This window comes from Bombyx mandarina, chromosome 15 (genome assembly GCF_030267445.1).
Source record: "Bombyx mandarina strain Sakado chromosome 15, ASM3026744v2".
NCBI lineage: Eukaryota > Metazoa > Arthropoda > Insecta > Lepidoptera > Bombycidae > Bombyx > Bombyx mandarina.
In genome coordinates, this window is record NC_143221.1 from 3,642,520 (window position 1) to 3,669,790 (window position 27,271).

A 27,271-nucleotide genomic window follows, 5' to 3' on the forward strand; every position below is an offset into this window, starting at 1 on the left:
TCATACATTGCCCACTTGTTACAATATCGTCGTATTTTTGTTATTTATATTCGATTCCGTTGGACGATCTTGAAATTATTGGAACACACCTGTTTGTTATTATGACTGTAGCTCATAATAAACACATCCCATTGAGTTTCTCGCCGGATCTTCTCAGTGGATCGCGTTTTTGATCCGGTGGTAGATTCTACGAAGCACTGCTCTTGCTAGAGCCCGGGTTAGCAACACTCCCAGTTTGAGCCTCGAAAGCGTGAAGGCTATCTACACGATATGGTGAAGCTGAAATAGCCTTGAGAGACTCCTCAAGGCTATCAGCATAGGTAGAAAAAAAAGAAAAATGAAACACACTTCTGCGCTCAAAAGCACAATAATACGTATACTTATGACAACTTACACAGAGTCCGTTATTTCGCGACACAAGTGCGAGACAAAGAGCTTCCTAGATACTTAAGTGCATACTTAATGAGCAACTCGCAAATATACGTCGTAATCTATCATCCAAACTATTGAAAAATATTGTTTGAACATTTAAATTATAGCATTTTTAACACGTTTTTATCAACTTGACATTTGATAGTGACATTGAAAAATTGCACACGTATCAAATATGTACCGGTAAAATAAAATAAATGCATTATATTGGTCTGATATTATACACATAACGCTTAATTTTTAATCAAGCTTGTTAGGTATAAAAGTGTGTTTTTTAAGCTTTTCAACTATATTTTATTAGACAGTCTATTTGGAAATCATTGTTTGCCACATTAATGCCATTCTCACCCTGACACCTAGGACTGAAATCTCAATAACATTCGCACAGGTACAACAGTTGTTACCTGTGACCTTTAAACCAGAGCAGATGACTGCTTCGTGGCAGAAATCAACTGCAAGGCAATTCCACTCATACAAGCACGCAAGATTCTTATAATAATGAACTATTTTATTTCTCTTATGACTGAACGTAATATAAACTATTCAATAATATTATATAAATGAACGTTATAAGCAAGCGATTGTAAATAAGTCATATCCCATTGAACCTTGATTTTAATTCAGACCTTGTTCTCAATAACCGAAATCCTTTTACCGGTGAATGTAATTTTTTTTTAAACATAATTCAGAGGTTTTAACGTAATCAAAAGATATTTCACTCTACTCGAACTAAACGTGTCAAGTCTTCATATTTCCAAAAATTTAATTACTAATAAAATAAGATTTTAAAGAGACAACTTTTGTGTACGACTGTCTTAAATGAAAACAAGCGTCGCGACGGCGGCAACGATAGTCCCGACTCGCGAGGGTCGGGGTGTGCACCCTTCGTGTCACGTGACAAACGACCTTCAGGCGGCGCACCGACCTTGAGTGTCGCTCGCCCCGCGCGCGGGTCAGAGGTGAATGCACGCTCGCCAGAGTCCCGCACACCATAGCGCGGCCCCGAAAAGTACTCTAACCGACGCACCTCACCTTGACTACGACACCATGGCCTGAACACTCCTGGCGCTGCTGTATCAGACTCGAACACCCGGCCGTCGTAAACAGGTAACAGCACGACGCGGCACACCTTTCCCATAAAATACAACCGACAAGTTTATTGACATCGAGTCTCACTAACGATTGCGCAAATGTACGAATGTAACAATCTTTCTAAAGTTCAAAAAGCACGCATTGTCTTGGTTCGCTTAAAAAAACACTGTCCGTTTAAGTTTTAATTGTGTGTTCACTCAAAAAATACTTTTTAACATAAAAACATTGGACACTACACAAACGCAGGCGCTATGACACTACGTCCTCTAAGCTCCGCAAAACAAAGCGGAATAAGCTGAATAAAGTTGAACTGTTGAACGTTGCGATTGAATGAACATGACATCTAGCTGGTCGTAAAACCTCGAAACAACGGACATCTAGTGACTATCATACTGACTGCTTAGCATTAAATATTGAAATCAATCCACTGATCAACTAGAGATGGCGCTGTATTGGTTTATAATACTCCAGATGTTTTTTTTTTAAGGGATTTTATGACCTGGTAACTGAGACCCTTAAGTCATATCTTATTTTAATTTATATTCATATTTTTATGAAAAATGATATTATGGAGTGAAATGAAATGAAGATGATTAATTTGAGACATTAATCAACTGGGATGAAATAAAATGAAATGAGATGATATGGGATGAAATATAGTCTCACTAAAATTGTGGTCATTTACTAAGATCTTTTCAGTGGACTTTTTGGAGGATCCTGAGAAGTTACGTCCAGCGGCTTTGTTTAATTTTCCCACATTTGTGCACTTTCACAGATATTATACAGTTAATAAACCACCATTATTACACATTTAAACCCGAAGAAACACTAAATAGACAAAATAAAACAAATCACACAACTTCACTCATCGCGTTCCCGCAAAAAAAGTTCCTCGACAACGCAGGTAAAGTCGTCTTCTCTACATACAGCTTTAGACTTTCTTCTTTCTTCTTTTCTATAGAGGGTAGAGGTATTCTTTTCAAATTGAGCTTCTTTTTTTAGTCTTTCTAGTAACCTATGTTGCGTCCTTAAGCCTAATGCTACTAATTGTTCCAGACTGATATTTGTTCTAAGGAAAACTGAAAACGCTATGGAAACAAGAGAAATAAATGAAGTCGATTTATTTAATATTAATTACAACAGGAGATTGAATAACACGGAATAGAATAAAATGAATTGAAATTAAATACGATGATAATAAAATACTAAAAGATACGAATTTCCTGAGACTTCCGAACTCGAGAACTCACGTCCTCTGTCGTAGTTACTCATTCATTTTTTTACTGCTACTTTAAGTGGATATATGCGACCCACGCTCATTTCTTGCTTTTCGCTGAGCTTAAGCTTAACTAATGTTTGTTGTTTTATTAGATTTTCTTCTTGTTAATATAATTACAATAATGAATTCGAAAGTAAATTCGTTAAAAACCAATATGTCAAATCTGTACTGGTGAAAAAAAGGTAACAATTTTTTTCAGCGTTTAGAAATAGCTAATGATATGCAATATGGATTTCAGCATAAAATATCAGAAAGGAAATATAATTTTTACAAAGACTTAGAATATTGAATAATAATATAGCTCACCGAATTAAATCTTTCTATTCTATTTTTACATTCTATTTCTGTAACACAAGTTCTTTACGAACTTATCACGGGACCAGTTAACGTGGCGTGATTGTTAGTAAAATATTTATTTATTTATTATTTATTTATTTCTTTAAAAAAAAAAAAAAAAATTATTTATTTATTTTTATTTAACAAAAAGAGGCAGCACTCGTATTTTTTAATTAATCCTTGATTAAAAAAACAATTACTTAGGTTAAAAGAGGTGCTAAGTAAGGGAATGGTTGAATAAAAACTTAAACTACTTTTACTGTTTAATCTTGTGTTTTTATTGTTATTTATTAGGTACACTATCTACGACATTTCGAATATTTTGCGGTTCTCGTCCTCAGTACACTAGTGAAGACTCCACTGAAGTAGGTAGGTCTATGGAAGACTCCGGATAGTCTGTGACAGTGACATATTGAATCAATGACAGTGACATTGCAGTGTGCAGTCAATTTTTAGGATGATGTTTTACTTTGGTTGTGGTTCATGTTGTTGACTAGTTCACCTTCATAAACGACTGGTCGTTTTTAAATTAAAAAAATTAATTGAAAATACAATAATCAAACGAAAGCTTTAAGTTTGAAAATATAACTACATCACACTATTCAGACTAAACTAATCGCTTTGAAACTAATTAAAAAGTGAGTCATTAATTAAACAACCGCGTTTTGTAGTCAGATTCAAGGCTGTTGCAATAAAAAATTCGTTTCAGTGTTAGATAATGTCTGACTTAGTTTAAATAATGGAGGAAAATGATCGAAGAAATCAGAACAAGAACACTTTATTGAAAATTGTGATACTCGGTGACGGTGGAGTCGGTAAATCATGTTTGATGAGCAGATTCATTTCGAACCATTTCGATGATCATAGTTTCCACACTATAGGTGTTGAATTCATGAATAAAACCATAGAAGTAAACGGAAAACAGTATACACTCCAGGTAAATATATTTAAATTAGATTTAATCAATTAGCAAATATAGATTAAATTAACATTCATTGCTTATTCTCATCAAGTTTTCTTTGTTATTTTACTGACTTTTAATTGTACCTTCGGATATCTGATAATTACAGACAATTGTAGTCCTGAAATACTGTTAACTCGGTGGGGAACCCATCTCTAACAAAAAATAATAAAAAGTTTTTAATTAATTAGAAGAAAAAGAAGAAATTATAATTAATTGATAAATAATATAAAAATGAAAGACAAAAAGCTTTCAAGTCAATGAAAGCTCTCTAAATATAAATAAATCAAACTTCACAAAAGAGAGTACAAATTTAAATCAAATATTGCATAAATGGCACACTTACCCTTTTGAATCTCAACTGGCATTGGCAATAGCCACTGCTTCAATTGGTTATAACTTCTTAGTGGAAGTTTACAAAAAGTTATAACAGACTACAAATAGCCAACCCTCTTCTTAAAACCAATATTTTCCTAAACTTTGGAAAGTTTAACAAATTTTAATGGTTCACAAAATTAGAAAACAACCTGCCAATATAGACTAGTTAAGAACTACGGACTGAGGACGGAACTACGGACTAAGGACTGTTGACACACTGACTTATATATGATATTTAAAAAAAAATCATCACTAATCACCAGTTTGGTTTTGGGCAACAGTACTCTACCATTGAGCCATTTGATAGAAATGTTAAAAATAATATAGTCATTAGAAGATCAAGGGTACTGCTTTTCAGCCTCTCTACATGCTTAATGTATATAATTCACACTATATCCGTAACTAAAAGATATAAGCTCAGCTGTCTTGAAAACTGGGTGGAAACAACAAGACTTGGTTGATAATCAGCTTCTAAATTTCAAGAGTACCTTGAAACCTGTCTAGATCTTTGCTATATAATTTTAGGGCAGCATTTGAGCCTTCAATATTTAAATAGTACAATGCAAATGCAGCAAATGTAAAATTATGCCACGAAATTTAGGTAATGTCCCATGTTTTCCAATATATATATTCACTATTAGCCAAATATTACAAGTATAAATCGGGAAATCCATAAAACTGAATGTCTCAAGGTAATCTGAAAAAATACTAAATGATAATGGCATGGTAACTACTAAATTAAAACAGAGCAGTAATAAATGACTAAAGCAAAAGGACATTATATTATAAGACTAGACTACTGATGAGCAGATGCCCTCAATAGAGGACACACAAACAGCATATCTGTTTATTACTAACCAAACTGTTTACAGAACACATATAATTATTTAAATAAAAAAACTCAAGACTTTTAATAATCTAATTTGTCGTGGCCTAAAGTATAAGACGTCCGTTTGAATCCCGCAAACAAGTACTAAGATTTGTAATGAAATACGTAAATGATGTCATATGTGGTAAACAATTGTGTATGAGTGTATGAGTTAATGTTAGCTCATTGTTTGTTTTCGCCTCAAATTACATCACATAGAACATAATAAAGTTGAATACCTCAAAGCTTTATAATATGTACTTGTCCACAATTTTGAAATTCAGTTGCTTGTTCATTTTTTAAATATTACTGCACCACATCAAATGATCTACCTACTATGTGTCGAAAATTGGGTTAATTCATGATTCTTCTACTAGACATAACAGTTTCAACTGCATTAAAGTCTTATTATTAAAATTCAGAACGTATTCTGACTATAACGAGTAGCTTGCTAATTGGTATAAATGGTTGTTCTGTATCAGATATAGTCTGGCTGGTAGTACCCAGAAATACCTAGAGGGGTGGCCTAAAAAACTTGTATGGATTATGTGAGAGAGGATATGAGAGAACAGGGTGTGAGAATGCCATGGATTGCTGTACTGACAAATGTAGGATAGCAGGAGGAAGAAAAAGACATGGTATTGTGTTTAAATGTGCAAGCTCATAATAAGTCATGCTCCCAATGAGAGTAGCATCAAGACTTCTGTATTCTCATGACATGACCCAATATTAGAATGTATCTTAGAATGAGTGAACGACTCTCAAAGATCATCTTGTCTTAAGTAACTACTGGAACTTGTATACATCACCAAATGACTGCCACCAACCTTTCAATTGGAAGACATGACTGCTTTCCAGCAGGAACAAAGATGATGGCACTTCCCTACAAGAGCACACGCGATTCTCAACCACTTAAAAATGTAAAATTGTATTAATACATATTATATTTTTTTTTTTTTTTGTTGCTTTGATGGTTGGGCGAGCTCACAGACCACCAGGTGTTAAGTGGTTACTGGAGCCCATAGACATCTACAACGTTAATGCGCCACCCACCTTGAGGTATAAGTTCTAAGGTATCAAGTATAGTTACTAGTTTTTCTATACACATGTCGCTATTAACAGTAATAGAAATCTTGACTGAATACTTTATAAAGTGAGAAACAGAGAGAGATAGAGAGAGAGAGAGAGAGAGAGAGAGATAGAGAGAGACAGAGAGAGAGAGACAGAGAGAGAGAGAGAGAGAGAGACAGAGAGAGAACAGAGAGAAACAGAGAGGGAGATCTATATATTCCCTATCTAGATATTCATACTTATACCAAATCTTGCCAAGTAAACTGTCATGTCAGTGTAGAGTCTACACTGTAGACGTAATTTTTTCTTATTTATAGAAAATGTTCATGTTCCTTAGGAATTTGTTGTTGCAAATATTTTAACATCCATAATGTGCTTTTATATTATGTGAAAATCTATAATACCCATATTAATAATGTTTTTTTTGCACAAACTATAAAGAATAAATTAGTTTACCTCTAGTTTGTTCCATTTAAACATTTTTGATGTCAATATTAGCATATAAATGACATTACTTTAAAAAAAAATTTAACGCATAGAAAAATTTAACGCATAGAAACATTTTTTTTGTAAACACTTTGGATATCTTTAAGAATGACATTTCAATTTTAACGTTTAATACGCAATAAATGGAATCCGTTGAAATTTTATTGAAAAATAAACTAATTCTTCATTAAAATCTATATTAATATGCATGTTTTTGAGTGGCAATAAGGCGCTTACAATATTTCGAAATAATTCAAAGATTAATGATCAGCTTTATGAGCATTTAGGAGTCTTCCCGGTGCCGTGGCTGACGAGACGCGATATTATGAGTCATAATTTAAGACATGTCCTTAAAACTAAATTTGAGTAGAGGTGTCAGCGCTACATAGCAGCTTTTGACATAGCGTCAATGAACGCTGGTGAACATTAGGTGGGTTGTATTCTCGTATGCCTTCGAAGCCAAACAAATGCCGCGTCTAGAAACGTTTGTCTTGCTAGTGATGTGACTCGCGTCAGATGCTTGTGTTACGAGGACCAAAGGACTGCTAGTCCGACCTGAGATAACAATCTATCTATACCCATCCACCCTGGAGATCAGTGAGCGTTGGTTTACAATCGGTGGTGGACAAAGAGTCAGCGGTAAATTAGCCTGAACCATGCCTAACATTGAAGAGGTATCGGTCGGTCTCAATTAACCCACGCTTGTGTCGTGACGGCGCTAAGACAGCCGGCCAATTCATTTACTGTCGAGTTCACTTGCCGGGGTCACATATTTAGACGCTGATGATTAAATGCTCTTCATATTTAATATAGGCACTTTTGCAATTCATGCATGTAACACAATAAGCTCACAATTTTTAAATTAACACCAATAATCTGACAATTAAACAAACAGTATATTATTCGTATACATATAGGTAGGCAGCGGCTTGGCTCTGCCCCTGGCATTGCTGAAGTCCATGGGCGACGGTAACCACTCACCATCAGGTGGGCCGTATGCTCGTCTGCCTACAAGGGCAATAAAAAAAATTCACGCTCGTTCGCAGGGTTTTCTAAAATCAAAAAGAGCTTATCACATGTGTGCTTAGTTCGAGTTTTTTTTAACTTGTCTATCGCGTAAAAGTTAATTCAATTTTGTATCGAGTTGGAAGAGCGCCTCTATGTTCACCGAAGTTAAAAAACTCACACTAAGCACACTAACTAAGTCCAGTAAACAAGTAACCCTGGTAAACATGCTGCATCACCGTAACCAAACGTCATTTTGTAAAAAACATTGCGAACAGGCCAATGAATTATGATGATCCACCCGTCAATGTTAACCTACAAGAAACCTGCAAACATCTTGCATCGTGGTCCCAACTTTGAACCTACCTACCTACCTACTTACTACTAGTACCTACTACCTATTAACGAAAATCTTGAGTGTGGGGAGTGAATAACTCTCTCCACAATGGTCTATCATTTGATTTCGGTACATATCATATCTATATATTTATACTATATATTTTCTTGGGTTTTCTATAAATTTTTTTCGTAACTAATATGTTGATGACAATAAACGCAAGAATAAAACTGTAAAAGTAGTCACCTATGGTATTCATTTATGGTTGGATTAAGAAATCTATTTCATTCGTGCATAATATGATCATTAAACAAACGGCAATCTAGAAAATTACGTATAGCTTAGTTACTAAGTAAACGAAATTTAACGAAGTTTATTGGTTCTTCAAATTATCTTTTTAGATTAAGCGGCGTAACAATACTACATATTGGCAAGAATTCGCCAAATTACAATTTGAATTTTAAAGGAGCATTCTTGTCAAATATAAAATATAAAATTTTACATTAACATTCTAATACTTTAGTGTTTTACCTTCTAGTCGAAGTTTTCTTAGCGGTTTAATCAGAAGATCCTCTGCCTTATAATATTCAACAAAAATATCCACCTTCCGATTTATTATTTGTCAATATGACATTTGACAAATAATAAATATTGACATGACATTTGACATTTGAATAAAATCGTTATACGTTGTATTTCGATTATATTAGTTGTTTATTTTTATTGTTTTATTGCATAGGTGGGTGGACGAGCTCACAGCCCACCTGGTGTTAACCTGTGGTTACCGGAGCCCATAGACAACTATTACAACGGGTTACAACGGCTGCCCAAACCTTCAAACCTAACGCATTACCGCTTCACGACTGAAATTGGCCGGGTGGTGGTACCTACCCGTGCGGACTCTACCATCGGTAAACTCAGAAAATGTCTTACTACCAGTAAACTCACAAGACGTCCTACCACCAGTATCAATGTGTACAAAATACACATACATATTCGTAATATAAATGTTGCCTTCGGAACTCTTGCAAAATTTACCGCTATTTATCGGCTTCATTAATATGTATTAAGGTCTTATCTGTCAGGTGCTGCGTGCATTAAATTTAGAATTATTTTATTTTTTGCTTACATGGGTGGACGAGCTCACAGCCCATCTGGTGTTAAGTGGTGGCCCATAGACATCTACAACGTAAGTGCGCCACCCACCTTGAGATAGAAGTTGTAAGGTCTCGGTATAGTTACAACGGCTGCCCCACCCTTCAAAACGAAACGCATTACTGCTTCACGGCAGAAATAGGCAGCTTGGTGGTACCTACCTACCCATGCGGACTCACAAGGTCTCCTACCACCAGTATGAATGTATGAATCTTGTAAAATGTATGAATCTTACATTTCATTTCGGAAGTATCAATATTCACGTTTCATGTGTCTCTGTTATTATAGATGTTTTTTTTTTTAAAGTATTGGCATTAAAAGGAAAGGACTAATTGATATACACCTAACCTAAATCTGAGAGCAGAAGTAAATATTCGTTTCCCGCATAAAATAATCTGTTTCGCTGCCGTTCCATTATTTTTTAATGATTAAAGGCCAGTCTTCGCTTTTTCATATAATAATACTAGCTGACCCGGTAGACGTAGTGCCTCAATAGATAAATAAAAGACCTAAACTTTTGTATACAATTAAAACTAACAAAAGGAATTCGTCCGACGGGGGACACATCAAAGGAAAAACCAAAATTGTTATTTTTATTTAATTCCGAGCATTTTCATATTTAACTACCTTTTAAACCTTCTCTGGATTTCCACAAATAATTCAAGACCAAAATTAGCCAAATCGGTCCAGCCGTTCTCGAGTTTTAGCGAGACTAACGAACAGCAATTCATTTTTATATATATAGATGCAAATCTAAAAACTTGCTTACTTCATACTTATTGAAAATATTATTTTGAAATTAATCATTAACTTTCATTAACGTCAAGTCGTCGTGGCCTAAAGGATAAAACGTCCGGTGCATTCGTATGTAACGATGCACCGGTGTTCGAATCCCGCAGGCGGGTACCAATTTTTCTAATGAAATACGCACTCAACAAATGTTCACGATTCACTTCCACGGTGAAGGAATAACATCGTGTAATAAAGATCAAACCCGCAAAATTATAAATTGCGTAATCATTGGTGGTAGGACCTCTTGGGAGTCCGCACGGGTAGGTACCAACACTCCGCCTATTTCCGCCGTGAAGCAGTAATGCGTTTCGGTTCGAAGGGTGGGGTAGCCGTTGTAACTATACTGAGACCTCAGAACTTATATCTCAAGGTGGGTGGCGCGTTTACGTTGTAGATGTCTATGGGCTCCAGTAACCACTTAACATCAGATGGGCTGTGAGCTCGTCCATCCATATAAGCAATAAAAATTAAAAAAACTTTGATGCAGTTTATACAAAATACAACCAGTACGAAGTCTATATCATAATATGACTGTGATATGACGAGCTATGGAGAGGGCTATGCTTGGTATTTCTCTACGAGATCGAATCAGAAATGAGGAGATCCGTAGAAGAACCAAAGTTGCTGACATAGCCCGTAGGATTAGCAAGCTGAAGTGGCAGTGGGCTGGCCACATAGCGCGAAGATCGGACGGCCGATGGGGCAGAAAGATCCTCGAGTGGAGACCACGTACTGGCAAACGCAGTGTGGGACGGCCACCTACCAGATGGACCGACGACCTGGTGAAAATTGCTGGGTCACGTTGGATGCAGGTGGCAACGGACCGGCCGCACTGGACATCAGTTGGAGAGGCCTATGTTCAGCAGTGGACAGCAGACAGGCTGAGATGATGATGATGATGACGAAATTTCTTAGAAGTTTACGAATGCACTTCAAAATGCATGTGACCTTATAAATCTACAAAACGAAAAGAAAGGGCTGGTTCTATTGTTTCGATTACGGTTTTTCCAGCTTAAATTCTGCACAGAAATAAAAATACATAAAATAGTTTATGTATGTAACGAGAATAGTTGAAAAGGTTAACGTGTTCGTAATAACGTGATGAGCGTCCTCTTACATATTTACTGAGAACATTTCTAGGTTTATTTGTGTTTATCAGTGTTCTATGCATTCGCGAGTCATTTGTTCGATTGAGTTTAAATTTTAAACAAATTGTAGAGATAGTTTAAAAAGTGTGGTAATATATTTTAATATTTATTTAAGCTTAGTTCACAGCTAAGGTTTTAGAGTAAATGAACATAATAATAGAAATCTAAAAAACATTTAAAAAAATTTTTAAGTTGTGACCTACAAATTTTTATTGCGATATCAATTCATTAGTTTTCATTATCGCAAGCCGGCTGGACCGTGTATACATGGGTCGCTGTGGTGCCATCTCCCATGGGATGTTACGACAGTAATTCATTGTGATGTAAATATAACTACTAACATAGGTGTAAGTCTTACTAACAATTTGTATGAGTCATGGTTACTTGCAATAAAAACATTATTATCATTATTATTAATTCGCTCTGTTAATTTTTTCGTTCGTTGTCTTACTTGACAACTATTGACAGCTTGTTTGTTTGGGTTCGTCTTAAGTATTAAACTTATATCCGAGAAAAAGATCTTCAGTACACTAACACGAATGAAACCACCCGTGAAAACGAGTAAGTATCAAAATCAAAGAAAAACAAATGCTAAGAATTTCATGACGTCAGTGGCGTGACTTCCCCTCCGTTACGTGTCATTATTTTTTAATGTCAAATCCTGAAAATGTTGATCGTAAAGAATGTAACTATTTTCACAGAAAAATTTTTTTCAATCGTTATTCGTTCAACAAAAAATACGCGAGCCCGCGATATAGCGGAGCATCTGGTGAAACTAAAAAGACCTCCGGGCCACCAGTAAACCTTCGATCATAAAAAAGAAAAAAAATAATGATTTCAATTTTAATCTTGTCACAGGTATGGGACACGGCCGGCCAAGAAAGGTTCAAGTCGCTTCGGACTCCATTCTACAGAGGATCGGATATATGCATACTGGCCTACGCTATAGATGACAGAAGTTCATTCAATAACATCAAGATGTGGTTAAACGAATTCCTGCATTACGCCGGCGTCAAGAACGGCATTGAAAGATATCCTTTCATGGTCGTTGGTAATAAGGTACTTGGATGTATTATGTTTTGATTTAAGCTTTATAATAGTAATTTTACTTTTTATTTATTTTTTCTAACTTATCGTTGGTAGCTTAAGGGGTATTCCAACTACACACGGTTTTGTAGGTGAGCTCACGGGGCTCAATCTGAGAGAGCTAACTAATATTAGGCCTAGCAAGCGCAGTGCTTCACTGAATATTTATCATCATCGCGCCGCGAAACTTGTAACAAAACACGACAGCCAGTAATTAAAAAATAAAATATATTTTTTTTTTAACGAATGTTGATACCAATTTTATTTAAGATATTTACGAGTATGATAGTTCGTTTTCTTGAATTTATGTGTAGAAATTTCATAAATTATTTCAATATAGTGACATACCTCACGGCTAAATTTGTATTACAGAAATATAGAAATACGTTTGCATTTTCCCAAAATAAAAAGTTGCTATTTAATTTTTTAAGATTTTATGGCCTGGAAACGAGGACCTTTAAGCCACGTCCTGTATTTTCTTCTTATGTTCTGTTAGAATATGAAAAATTATATGAAGCGAAATGAGGTGAAACTGATTAATTTGAATTAATCAATAGGGATCAAAATTAAATGACACGAGATGAGATGGGATGGAGTAAAGTATCAGTAAAATGATGTTCCCGCTACTTAGTCTACTAATTTTGTAACTATTACAATTGCTCTTGATGCGTGCACAGATTTTTAAGTTAATGTGACGTCTTGAAAGCGGTGAAAATGAAATTCAAAGATTTCGTTACATACAAACAAACATACATAGAAACATATAGTGCCGAGTGTAATAAAATAAAGGCTGCAATATGTATAGATTTTGATACTTGCCGGTGGTGAATCCGCACAGATTTGAACAACAACCATTATCTTAAATCATTTGAGACATTGATCTCTTGGCTCTAGTAGTGTGACGCGATTGACGGCGATTCAATACCTTAAATAGTTAATCCAATAGTGCAGAAACAACCATTGGTTTGAAAGTCATCTAAAAAAATTTATAAAATAGACAATATTTAAGGCGATTTTCCTACTTCGCGAACTCCGCTTAATTCTGCATATATCTTATCGCTACCAGTAGGTATGGAGAATATGAACAAGAAAAACGAATACAGGTTAATGTCGAGTAAAAAAAAACTGGTCGTAAAATTTTAGAATAATTTAACAGGTAGGTAAAATTATTTTGAATAACTTTTGTCTGTGACTATCTATAATATTACCGGTTACTGTGATTTGTTTATCTATTCATTTATTTATTTTTACAGTTTATTTCCGCGGTCATTTACATTAATCTTCTGGAATAATTTATATAAAAATGTTTTTAATATTACATTTCTTATGTATTAGTTGCAATATTTGAAAGTTGATATTTAATTTTTTCGAAATGGTTTTGATGCAGGTTGATGATACTTAATCAACAAGACAGAACCAGCAGAACCAGTGCGCTTATTGCAATATATCGAAATAAAAACATCTATTTGTTACCCCGGTCACTCACATTCGCACGAATACGCAAACCCACAAGTGTAGGACGACTTTGCAAATGATTATGCAAACTTTTCGCTGCATTCGTGGTTTTCCAAGCTGTGTCGGTTTTTTAACGGATATCAAAGCGCGCGAACCGCAACCCTTCGCGTAGTCTCCCACACATTCGTGTGACCAGTTGCGCCCAGGATTGCGAAGGCAACGGACGTTTCGCTATTTTCATAGATCGTGACGTCTACTGTGTACGCTACACATCTTCATCAAAAGAAATCCCATAAAAACAGCATGACTGTTAATGACGTCTGGGAAAGAATTCAAAACTCTTTTTCCCTTCAATGTTCTGTTGACGAATTAAAAAGGAGGAGAAATTCGTGAGACATTCGTAAACAAGTGTAGGAGGAAGCGCAAACGGGTTCGCAAATTGAGTACCGAACCCATTTGCACAGCCGCTAAGTTTGCGAATGAATGTTTGAGGGTCCTTCACATACGCGCAAACATTCGTACAATGTACGAATATTTGCGCGCGAAGGAAGTTTGATCGGTCTCTAACTGAGATATCCTTGTGTAATGACCATCAGAAACAAACTAAAGAAGCAAACACAAATACAGCCAAACTCCGAATGCTAAAGTTAAATATAGTAAAGATTATAAAGATACTGGATCCGAGCGTAAAACGAATCTCCAAAATATCCTATTGTACATACAACATTTTTGGTAACATTTTCACATTTCTTTATTTTACTTTTGTGAAATTAACGAATTGCGCATCAATCCATTTCACAAGAAAGTAGATCGAAAATATATAAGGAGCCACAACAAAAAGCCCCTCGTTATTTCAAACATCTTAATTGAAATTTCAATAATAGTAGTTATTTTGGATCAAAAATTCGAATATCAGACATAGTTTTGTTTGTTTTTATAGAACATTCTCGAACTATTCCGAGTTAACTTAACAAGGAAATATTTGACTACACAGGTGTATATGTAAATGAATCATTAAAAACTAACTTGCTTAACCTTTTGAAACTTGTGAGCGATTAAATATTTGTAGTTATCTAATGTATCTAATCGACTCACGGTTTTTGTAGTTTACATGTATTAATGGCTAGGTAAACGGTTCGGCCTTACCCCTGGCATTACTGATGTCGACGGGCAACATTGATCACTCATAATCAGACGAGCTGTATGATCGTTTACATTCGCAGACCAACATTTTATCGTGGCTGTAATGTCATCAGAATTTGAAATTATACCATATTTTATTCTATTGTAACTATACTTGAGACTTTAGAACTTATATCCCAAGGTGGGTGGCGCATTTACGCTGTAGATGTCTATGGGCTTCAATCAATAACCACTTAACACCAGGTGGGCTGTGAGCTCATCCACCCATATAAGCAAAAAATATATATATTGGTGATTGTTTATTTTGGCCCCAAATGACGTCGTCACACATATGAAATCGCTCATCGATAATTTTAAAAAATAACTGCCAGTTCCCTATTGACGATACGATCGGCGAAAATTAACACGTTGACTGCCGCGTATGTAATTATATCGATTTCTGTTACTAAGCGCCTGGATTGCCCAACTTTGCTTTCTTTTGTTTGTTAATGTATGTCTTAGGTATATTAAAAATAGATTCATTCTCAGACTACTAGATATACCGGCGCCTTAGTAAGAAGATCGAAAAGAGAAATCGATATAATTACATCAGTGCGTTCAGTAGGTCACCGGTAACCTACATGGCAACGTGTTAAATGTTTTTTGTATATTTTTTTGCTAATATACTTGGACTAGCTCACAGCCCACCTGGTGTTAAGTGGTTACTGGAACCCATAGACATCTACAACGTAAATGCGCCACCCGCCTTGAGATATAAGTTCTAAGGTCTCAGTATAGTTACAGCGGCTGCCCCACCCTTCAAACCGAAACGCATTACTGCTTCATGGCAGAAATAGGCGGGGTGTTGGTACCTACCCGCGCGGACTCACATGAGGTCCTACCACCAGTAATTACGCAAATTTTAATAAACGCCTTCCCGCCGGTTTCTTCCATAAAGGCATCGTGCTCAAAGTATGAATCGCAGAATAGTCACTAACAAAGTAAACTGTAGACTTACTGGAATTGAAACAGGTCGTTGGTGATGACACTTACGCAATGCTAATCGCTAACAGCCCAACACTAATTGTGTAACTAAGCGATCTATTAAACTGTGAAATTAAATTTTAAACTTCAACAATAAATCGTAACGATGCTTAACTTTAAAAACTATAATATATATAATAGGTGGAGTTTGCACGTCCAAACAATGCGGTCATGGGAGCTATACACAAGCACCAAACCCTTGGAACCGATTCACTATGTTATCTATGAATACGTTTGGTAAAATCGTTAAATCCACATTATGAGTTCGTGTGCGATAATCTGCACAATAGCTGAACCCTTATAGAATTAAACCATTGTAATATTTCAGTGATGCTTTGTGAAAAGTATAGTGCATTCTAGGAAGGACGTGTATAATATTATCATTAGCTAAGTTATTTTCATGTTTGGTGGAGTTTGCACGTCCAAACAATGCGGTCATGGGAGCTATACACAAGCACCAAACCCTTGGAACCGATTCACTATGTTATCTATGAATACGTTTGGTAAAATCTCTAAATCCGCATTATGAGTTCGTGTGCGATAATCTGCACAATAGCTGAACCCTTATAGAATTAAACCATTGTAATATTTCAGTGATGCTTTGTGAAAAGTATAGTGCATTCTAGGAAGGACGTGTATAATATTATCATTAGCTAAGTTATTTTCATGTTTGGTGGAGTTTGCACGTCCAAACAATGCGGTCATGGGAGCTATACACAAGCACCAAACCCTTGGAACCGATTCACTATATTATCTATGAATACGTTTGGTAAAATCGTTAAATCCACATTAAAAGTTCGTGTGCGATAATATGCACAATGGCTGAACCCTTATAGAATTAAACCATTGTAATATTTCAGTGATGCTTTGTGAAAAGTATAGTGTATTCTAGGAAGGACGTGTATTAGCAATGTATTTCTAAAATTTGAAGGCAAGCTAAATTCGTTCTAGTGAAATTGACATACTTTTAAAGTCATCGTGGCCTAAAGGATAAGACGGCCGGTGTACTCGTATCGAGCGATGCGACTGTGCCGATGTTCGAATCCCGCAGGCAGGTATACATTTTTGTAATGGGAAATATACTAAACTCACGTTCACGAATGACATCCACGATGAAACAATAAAAACGTGTAATGAAAATTAATACCAACAAACCCTCGCCATAAAAATAAATACATATCGACGCTTGAAAGGCAAACGTGACTAAGCGACAATAACTGCTTTGTACATAAATGATAGGCAATAACCATATTCGATGCGCAAAAAATATATATTTCTAAGTCTATTAAAATCATTTCAATCCTACAGCCCGATTCGTTAAAATATAAATTTTTTTCAGGTATTTCAACTTTAAATTAGTCTACTGTAAAGTTCACGCATTATCGCTTAGTCACGTTTGCCTTTCAAGCGTCGATATGTAATCTAGTTTCGTTTTTAATTGGTAAGATGTGTAATTCGTCATTTCCAGTCGGACGTGCCGAGCAAGGACAGAGAGGTGACTCACGATCAGCTGAAACAGTGGTGTGACGATAACAAAATATCGACGTATATAGAGACTTCAGCTAAAAACGATAATAATGTCGTCGAAGCATTCTCAATGGCGGTCCAGAGGTATGCGTATTTTTATAAGAAAAAAAAGTATAGTACAATACATAAAAAAAACAGCTCTCAATAGCCGCCAACGCTAGTGGATTATTGTCTTTCTTAAGTCCGATAGCTCCTCAGCATTGTAACTATGTTTTTGTTTCATTAATATTGCTTTATAAATCAGAAATCTATTTTTATATCTATTACTAAATGAATATTGCTGGACTTAATCGGCGTGTCAGACCGTAGGTGGCGTAAGATTACCATTTCCGAAAACGGTAGTCGGGTAGTGCTAATTCTTGAGACAACAACTAATCGCGACTGACATTGTATTTTAAAATTTATCTTAACAATTCACGCAATGTAACATATCGGTAGGTAGCAACTTTGCTGTGTCCTTACCAATAGTGATATTGAAGATTGTCACAAACCAAGATAAACTAAGCTGTAGCCTTCCCTATCCTGCCTTAGGAGAACCGAGAAATTCATCCCAAACGACGCGCGAGGTCAACGACCTAGACAAACCGTCTCTATACATTGCTGGTTCATGAAATGTGAACCTTTTAAAACTAAAAGCATTTTTGCTTAGAAAATAGTTTCCTTTGATTTTGAAGTAGTTTGTTGACGTTTCCGTTGCGGGAAGGGTTTTCTTACATCTCGTCCGAAAATATCTTATCATTTTAATCTGATAACGGCGAAACTTTAAGGATTAGTCTATTAATAGATTAATCGTTTGCAGGTGGGTAGATCTGGACCAAAGAGCCGAGAAAGAGCTGGGAATGTTCCAGCACCCTGATGCGGTGACACTGCACGGCAACGGAACCGTGTCCGGTTTCCGGGCGACGTGTTGTTCCCGGATCACTGACGTGTGATCGTGTTGACAGCTGTCACCTGTCAGAAGTGTCGTTCGGGAACATAGGCTTAGATGACGTCAGTAAGCGATTTGACATTGACATTGAAACTTACAACAGAGTAGAGTATTTTTAGAATGCCTTTAGTTAGTAAAACACAGTTTTCTTGTATAACGTGCGCTTACTGTGGAAAAAGAAAAAAAAAGCACAAAAGCTTCAGTGTTTTACCGTAAAGCTTGAAACGTCGTGACATCTCATACTTCATTCAACGATTTGTATTAGTCGAAAGAAATGCGATCTATCATTCCTAAATTTACCATAGAAACCAATGATTTCCAACTATAATGCCTAAAGTAGTAAATTAATTTAAAAAATACATTAATAATTGTTGTTATAATACAATATGTTAAAAATGATTCAGACATTATCGTTTTGGAGTTTTATAAATCCGGAATTCCCCTCCGGTATTTCCCCGGCCCAGTGAGACAGAATACAGAGCGATTCTGTTATGTCCTGCCTTCGATGGCCGATAAAGAACCTCAAAATGTACGAATCGAAGGCAAACTAATTTTTAAACATTCCATGAAACGTAAATTTGTCAGACTGCATAATAATAATAATAATAACAAAAAACAAAAATATATCCACTAGTATTGTTTTGTTTTGCAAATAAACAAAATCGAATGAACAAATTATTATCGAGTATTTCAGCATTTTAAGGACGCCGCGTTCTAAATAAATTTTAATTTCGTAATAACATTGTTAAATAGATAAAAAACAAAATCGAATCTCACACGTTCAACAATGATACTTCGTATTTATATTATGCTTTTATTTGCTCCGAGTTTTAAAATGTATTATTTATTTTTGTTGAATAAAAATTGTTCCAATTAATAATATTACGAACAAATTTAAGATTGGAAATTTAAAAAAAAAACCAAATCTAAGAATGTTTGGTTGTGAAAGTGTTTTTTGTTAGTGATTTTTTTTAAAATAGTATTATCTTCGGTTTACGTATATAATATGTCTATGTCTCGTATATAATATGATTTTCTTTTTTTAAACATATATTTTTTTTAAAAGCTATATCGTTTTAATATATTGTAATGGACGAGTGATTTTTTTCAAATAATTTGACAGCTATGTTTTTTCTGTCTCCCAACGTGTTACCATTTCGATCGCGATATTAAAAATATCGTGTTGAGTTATTTTCGAAGATAAGGTTATATTATGTGACGTACGATTTTTAATTTTTCGATATTAAAATCGGTTGTGTGGTTTAATCCGTAAACGGTATCTAATAACATAAACCCTTTTTTTTAAAGTCCATTTTAAAGTCGTCGTGGCCTAAGGGATAAGACGTCCGGTGCATTCGTGTTGAGCGATGCACCGGTGTTCGAATCCCAGGCGGGTGGGTACCAATTTTTCTAATGAAATACGCACTCAACAAATGTTCACGATTGACTTCCACGGTGAAGGAATAACATCGTATAATAAAAATCAAAGCCGCAAAATTATAATTTGCGTAATTACTAGTGGTAGGACCTCTTGTGGGTCCGCGCGGGTGGGTACCACCACCCCGCCTATTTCTGCCGTGAAGCAGTAATGCGTTTCGGTTTGAAAGGTGGCTGAAGGAAGCCGTTGTAACTATACTTGAGACCTTAGAAGGTTCTCAAGGTGGGTGGCGCATTTGCGTTGTGGATGTCTATGGGCTCCAGTAACCACTTAATCCCAAGTGGGCTGTGAGCTCTTTCACCCATCTAAGCAATAAAAAAAAACCCATATAATGGAATTAAGCAGATTCCTGTGAAAATGTCACTAGCCCCGTAAATTCCAGTTGATAGTGCTTAAACAGTAGCACATCAGTAAGATTGTTTTAAATTTTTTTTTATTGCTTAATTGGATGTACGAACTCACCGCCCACTTGGTATTAAATGGTTACTAGATCCAATAGACAATCATAAAGTAAATCCGAAAAAATGAGCAGTAAGATCTTAGTCTCAGTATTTACAGTACAACGGCTGTCCCGCCTTTCGAACCGAAACGCATTACAGCTTCACAGAAATAGGCAGCGGGTGGTACCTAAGCACGTGGACTCACAAGACACCCTATTCGTCGATTACGACGAAGAGTTTGACCAGCGAACTAAACCCATAGACTCAGCCCACTGAGTTTCTCGCCGGATCTTCTCAGTGGGTCGCGATTCCGATCCGGTGGTAGATTCTGCAAAGTACTGCTCATGCTGGGGCTAGGGTTAGCAAATTTTCTCAGGTTGAGTCCATGAGTTCACCTACCGGTCCGCGTGAAGTTGCAATAGCCCCTTAGGCTGCCAACGATTTGGTAGGCAAAAAAAAGTTGCTGCCATTCTATTTCAAATTAGCCTGTTTTTTTTCGGGCTGGGTGCCGAACCTCCTACGAGGTCCCCACGCCTAGGGGGCGCACGGGCTATGGGGGACTTGACGATCTGCAGATGTTGGGAGTAGACCGCGGGCCCGAGGAATTTGAGGGTCCTACCGCACTAAACGACTCCCCTGCACTCTTACACCCGACAGCCGCCCGGGCGATGCTGGCGATGTCGCTGGTGTTCCGGGATACCCCGCCGGGTAAGAACCAGCCTTCACCCGCGACTTCACGTGAACAAATGTAAATCGTCATAGCGCGATTCAGGAAACTAATAACGCCATCTATCGTGTAATACTGTAAACGCGCATAGTTTCTTAAAAATCTAATATCGGTATACCAAGTGGATATAATATATATCGTGTTATTTATAAGTAAATACCAAGTGTCTTAAGAAGGTAAACTAAAAAAAGAAAAAAAATATCAAGTCGTTTTTGTGTGACGCGCGCACTATGACGGATCTATATGGCCCCTGAACATAAGTTAAACTAAATTGTAAATCTTACAAAAAATATTTCTCGCAATGGAAAAACAAATAAAAAATTTAGAGAAAAAACCAAAGAGATTATATTTTATTTATTGCGTTTTTGTTTTGGAAACAGTACAGAGGTTGCGTGGTATATAGTCGTGTAATGCGACCATAATTTGTATTATTACATTAGGTAATATATAAATATTATATTAGCATAACTCTTAAATTAATAGTATTGAACCGTCCTTTGATTGTGTATAATAGTTAGCTGTATTATTCGTTGAGTCCACTAAAAGTTGATCAGTGTGCAGGAACAGCGCCCCTAGCGGCAAACGTAGGCAAACGTTCCAACGCCATACAAATTTAAATTAACTTTAACGCTATCGTGAACGTTAAAAAACTGTCACTAAGCACACTGTACAGAAACTTACTTTATGACATACAAAATGTAGATTGATTTCAGATAAGGCATCGTTACACAAAATCTATGTCAAAAAAAAAGTTTATTTTCATAAATTGGCACGCATTTTAAGGGACTCTATTGCTTTTTTTTTAATAAGTTTTTAATGTAGATATAATCATGTTTTTTTTTTAAAAGAAGGTATAAATATGGTATTCCAGTGATTTAAGCTTATCACTTTAATTAATTCAGCTTAAAAGCTTAGCTTAATTATGATAATAATGATGCAATTTTTTTAGTTAATAATCAAGCTGTTGTATGTATATTCGAGTCTATTACGAGATTGCTACTATTTTTATTGTTGCTAGCGTTTATGAATGTTAAGGTAATTGCTGGAATGCAAGTGTGAACAAAGGTTGAATGTGTCTGTGTTATTTGTAAACATGTTCTTTCTCTTAAGACTTCGTCAAACAGAACGCGTACTTAGCGCCGCGTACTTAACGTCGCGCTCTTCAAATTGACTAGATGTGTCCAACGCTCCTTGACGCAACGCATTCGCCAAATCATAGTGCCTTTCGATAGCAGTGTGAAAATTTAAAAGTATAAACAAATCGAGTGATTCAGATGTGGCATTGTAGAAGCATCGGTATTTTCTAACTATTTATATCATTTTTACGGGCATTATCTAGTATTGTAATACACATTCACACGGACGCTAAAATAAAATTTGTAAAAAATTACAACGCCTGACGTCAAAGCGTCCTAACGCCGCGACAGTGCGCTGCGTACTTATAGCGCGAGGGCTCTGTTTGACGTTATATTACCATAGTATTACAACACATCTCGGCGTCATAGCGCGGCGTCAGTTTAGCGCTCTGACGCGCGCTAATTACGCGTTCTGTTTGACGAAGGCTTTATTCCCGAAATACGGGTGCATTTTTAGTGGCTTTGACTATGTTTATTGTGACCATGTAGTATTTTCACGACTTCTCGGAATTGACATTTCTAATGCATTGGTATTATTACAGTACTGTAAACAATATTTATATATTTCTTTTATTTACCTACTCGATAGTATTAAGATATTTTTTTACGTACCTACATCAAGTTTAAAGCCGGTTGTAGATCAAGAGATAAGCTAATCGAGATAAGCTATAAACAAACTAGGTTTGTTGCGTTCAGCTTAATACTAAAATGTTGCAAAGGGGTGTGTGACGGATCTTGAGGGAAAATATTGCTAATGATTAATACATCATTTTCTTCCGTATCACCGTGTATTTAGCACATTTACAATATTAAGTAAAAACAGAAAGCTACAAAAGGTTCCTTTGACATATTTTTGACAAGTCCGACATTTCTAAGACCGTGTTGCCAGACTAAGATCTTAAAAGCTACGTTCCGTGACAGGGTGCGTGTCGGGTGAGATGAGCGAGCAGATTTTTAATTGCTTAGATGGGTTGACCTGTGTGCTTAGTGCGAGTTCTTTAACATTCTCGATAACGTAAAAGTTAACTCAAATTTGTATGCAGTTGGAACAGCGCCCCTAGCGGCAAACGTAAGCAAACGTTCCAACTCTAACTTTTACGCTATCGAGAACGTTAGAAAACTCACACTAAACACACTTGTGTTAAGTGCTTAAACGGAGCCTATAGACAACAACATAAATGCCGGCGTTCACCTTGAGACATGAGTTCTAAGATCATTTTGTAAAGAACAACATTTGCTTCACCCTTAAAATCGAAACACACTACTTGTATTTGAGTCGTCTATTATCAAAGGTGGCAATCTGTGCTTTTGGACAAAAAAATGTTATTGATATGTCAATACAGATTGATTTGAATATAATCGTCTCCTTCAAAGAATACGGTTCAAAACCTGCATTAAATAAAGGTTAATACTTAACCTGTTATTTATCTAAAATGTCGTTCAGAAGAGTTTTGTGACTGCCAATGGAATACAAAGTCAATAATTCGTTTTTCTGATTTACCAATAATTGTCCAAAAGTCACATTGCCGGCTTTGATAATAGTCGACTCATTTACCCGTGCGGGCTCATAAGATGTCAGTGAAAATTGTAGTATTGCTCACGTAGCAACGGACGTACAATTTTTTTTTACTTAGTGATTCATACCGATTACTCTGCACGATTCTACAAGTAAGAAAAATTAGACTAAACTAACTTAGCTCTTGGACTATAAATTGCTTTATCATTTAAACCTGTAATGGTAATTTTTGTTGATAATTGAAAAACGAAATCCTTTTTATCGACTATTTCAATTATTTTGCTTTGACCAGTGAGTTTAATGGGATTTTAACTTAAATGCGCTCCGTAAAAAATAACCTAATGTCGACAGACATTGTATCGTCTACACTATTTGCGACTGAAATGTCTATGAAGCAGGATAATGTAGTCGATCCTTGAGGATCATAGAAGCGTTCTCTTTGAAGAATATGTTCGATAACAAAGTTCAGAAACAAGTTATCTTTAATGACTTTGTCGAGCGCACGATTTTCATTAACATAAAAAAAAACTGTTTAAAACGTACGGTCATAAATAAAAATGCTTTTAATTTTAATTAAATTTGCTCCATCGAGCTCATTTTATGAGACGCATTTAAGTTTGTGACGTAAGTATATTGAATAAACAAGCAGAAAAAAGTATTTAAATTTTTTTATTGGTATTAACATAGAGGTAAGTATGCAATAAGGAGTGCACATGAAGCAATAAAATGGGAACATTCTACCTCTCTTACTAATTAATAATTAGGCCTTATTAAAATTAAAAAAATTATTGAATTACCGGCTGTTAGTCTATTCACGGCGTAGATGCAGTAATGCTACTAAAATGTAATGTTATTATTTTTATAACTTACACTAATTAAAATATTAAATATCGATAATTTTAAAAGAATTATCCCAATATGACATTAAAAAGAAATAAATGTTATTTAGAAAATTTACATACCTAATATATATTTGACGTTGTTACAATGTTACGTCATTGGCTAACTGTTGTGTAGCGATAATGTCGAATTCGTGCATATCAGAATGATCAATAAAATATATGTATAATATGTTTTAAATGATGATACTTACAATATTATAATGTTATGTAAATTTTTATTTGGTTTTATAATATGTGTGTAATAAATTATCGAAAAACTATGTAATAAAACTTAAGCAGTATTGAATCACCCACACAAAAATTAGGAAACATACGTAAAAGATAATGATTTCTAAATATAATATAATATCTTATATCTATGTAATATAATGTATCTAGAGTTGTTTTTTTTTTAGTTTACATGCCTAGACAAATTAACCTGACTAATGTCAAAGGGTATTTATTATATTAGACCATAGAAAACTCTTAGGGGTGTGTTTTTGCCGATAAATTTTTGTTTATCGATAGTATTATATCTAGTGCATTAACCATAAAGTTAACAAATTTGATATATTATCGTTGGCTGTATGAAACTAATGGTGGCATTCCATTTTTAAATCACATACATTTCTTCTTTTTTTTTCTAACAATCAGTTGTGTACATTAAATGTTTAAGTTTAATTTTTAAAGCGGCTTTTACATTTGCGATTCTGATCGCGCGTTGCATTTACGTCCAGTATCATAAATATTATGTATGTATATATTGTATAATCTATGGTCCAGTACTAGACTTGCGCAAAACATCACTCCTCAATGTAATGTGATATGACATCACTTTTACAGACAGGTGATATTACTCGAAAACATTACACATCACTCTTAACATTACTCGGTGCGTTCAATAGATACTGTGACGACGAATACATTGTATCTATACACCCGAATCATTACCTAAGTGATGTGTATCAACACATCACTTAGGTAATGATTCGGGTGTGTCATTACAGTAGTGTATTACAATACAAAGTATGAACTTTGTATTGTAATACACTGTTATATTACTTGACAGAGATTGACTTACTTAATAATATAATAATTTTATTTTTTACTTAATATAATTTATTGTGGGATGAACGGATTTCATATGGCGACTTAGACTGCAAATTGAGCTCGACAATAATGTTAATATACGAGAGCAGTAGATGCATTGTTTCGGCGCGATATCCTCAAAGTGCATCCAAGGAGGACTGTACTTTCATTTAGACGCCGTTATTTCTTTCACTTATTAAACACGCATTAAAACAAATAATAAAACTATCTTCAAACAAGTGCTTAAGTAATTCAAATCAAACACAAAAATTAATATGAAATATTACTAAACAATTACGAGCGACTAGCGATTTTACAAAAGTTGCGAATAAAAAATTAAGTAAGTACTTGCGGGAAACTACCGGCTGGCCGCATGAAAAATATAAACACAAATACCTATATTAAAATTCAGACGTACCATAGGTATAAAAATGTACCTAGCGGCCGGGACATACGGTTCCAAATCACTAGGAATAATTCCGTGTCGCTTGCTCATTTATTTTGCGTCGATCGGTCTGTCTCGCTCGCTCGGTTCCGTTCGTATATTAAGCAACATTACACGACAAAGAAAGAAACATGTTGGGTGATGGTGTGATGTTTGTTTCCTTCGCGTAATGTGTGATGTTGCATTACATCGTAGAGTAATATTACCCGAGTAATATCACTCGCATTACTTACACATGTCTATCCAGTACGCACTCAACAGTGCCCGCGAGTGGACGTGTTCAGAAATATATAGAAACAGCGTAACTAAATTAATTCGGCACTGAAATGCTCATTGACAAAATGAGAAAGAGAGCGATTGACTTGGTGGAATGGATATAAAACATTTATTCCAATTATAATTTTAAAATGTGAGAAGAATTTATTGAATTTGTCGCACCACATGCCTGCTAGATAACTCACGTGCAAATATCACGCCATACGAGAAATGGTAAGCGATCGACACGCAGACGCGCGAAATCGCGCCTAAATCAGCGTAATAAGCGACTGAATAACGTCTTATGCAAATCAGTGTTCGATATATTGAAATTACGCCATTTGACGTTCTCGTACAAATGCAAACAATTTTTTTTTGTATTATACGTTTTCCATGCTTAATATTGGACTTTATTGTTATTGACGTAAACTTGACATTAGAATACTTGTAAATGTACTTAAAACATAAAGTCCCTTTTAGATTTCGTTCTCTCGATTTGGTGTAGCAATGAGTTCGAATACTCAGATGTGAATTTCATCAAAACAATTGTATGTTAATTAAGTGATATACATTGGTTTTTTTTTGAAAATTACACCCTTATTTATAATACTGGAAAGTACCTATGTATGTGAATCGCATCGGATTGTTGAAGGATAGTGTGAAGTAAATCAACATTGACTATATCGTTATATTTATTGATTGCGATCTAAGGAATTCTTGTTGTTATATTTTATGCTTTTTAGTAAAATAAATACTCTCAATTCGATTTTTGTCATTTATTTTAAATCCTTCAACAGAATGAATGAGTCGTCTATTATCAAAGGTGGCAATCTGTGCATTTG

General features: G+C 35.3%; 2 protein-coding genes across 5 annotated transcripts in view; one reads left to right on the forward strand and one right to left on the reverse strand.

The window, feature by feature from the left end:
* Nucleotides 1–1,869, reverse strand: part of Hr39 (nuclear hormone receptor FTZ-F1 beta) — an 80,272-nt gene extending 78,403 nt beyond the window's left edge. Inside the window, exon 1 of one of the 2 annotated variants that reach the window (XM_028177609.2) lies at nt 1,465–1,869. The gene's annotated coding sequence lies outside the window, so the exon portion shown is untranslated. Of the gene's footprint in view, nt 1–1,459 lie in introns of both variants that reach the window. The other variant, XM_089733474.1, reaches the window with a different exon arrangement.
* A 1,576-nt stretch (nt 1,870–3,445) lies between these two features.
* Nucleotides 3,446–27,195, forward strand: Rab9 (RAS oncogene family member Rab9). 3 transcript variants are annotated; one of them, XM_089733475.1, is made up of 5 exons: nt 3,446–3,508; nt 3,849–4,076; nt 12,199–12,399; nt 17,516–17,658; nt 18,374–27,195. In XM_089733475.1, the coding sequence occupies exons 2-5, from the start codon at nt 3,879–3,881 to the stop codon at nt 18,504–18,506; spliced, it is 675 nt and encodes a 224-aa protein (XP_089589601.1). In that variant the 5' UTR covers nt 3,446–3,508; nt 3,849–3,878; the 3' UTR covers nt 18,507–27,195. The 3 variants fall into 3 exon arrangements, with proteins under 3 accessions (XP_089589601.1, XP_028033503.2, XP_028033504.2); XM_028177703.2 differs by lacking the exon at nt 3,446–3,508 and adding an exon at nt 3,598–3,777; XM_028177702.2 differs by lacking the exon at nt 3,446–3,508 and having other exon boundaries at nt 3,540–4,076.
* Nucleotides 27,196–27,271: the final 76 nt, after the last annotated feature.

Coding starts and splice junctions, on each gene's coding strand:
- Rab9 (XM_089733475.1), top strand. CDS start 3,879: ATGGAGGAAAATGATCGAAGAAATCAGAACAAGAACACTTTATTGAAA. Junction 4,077..12,198: donor GAAAACAGTATACACTCCAG/GTAAATATATTT, acceptor ATCTTGTCACAG/GTATGGGACACGGCCGGCCA. Junction 17,659..18,373: donor TTCTCAATGGCGGTCCAGAG/GTATGCGTATTT, acceptor AATCGTTTGCAG/GTGGGTAGATCTGGACCAAA.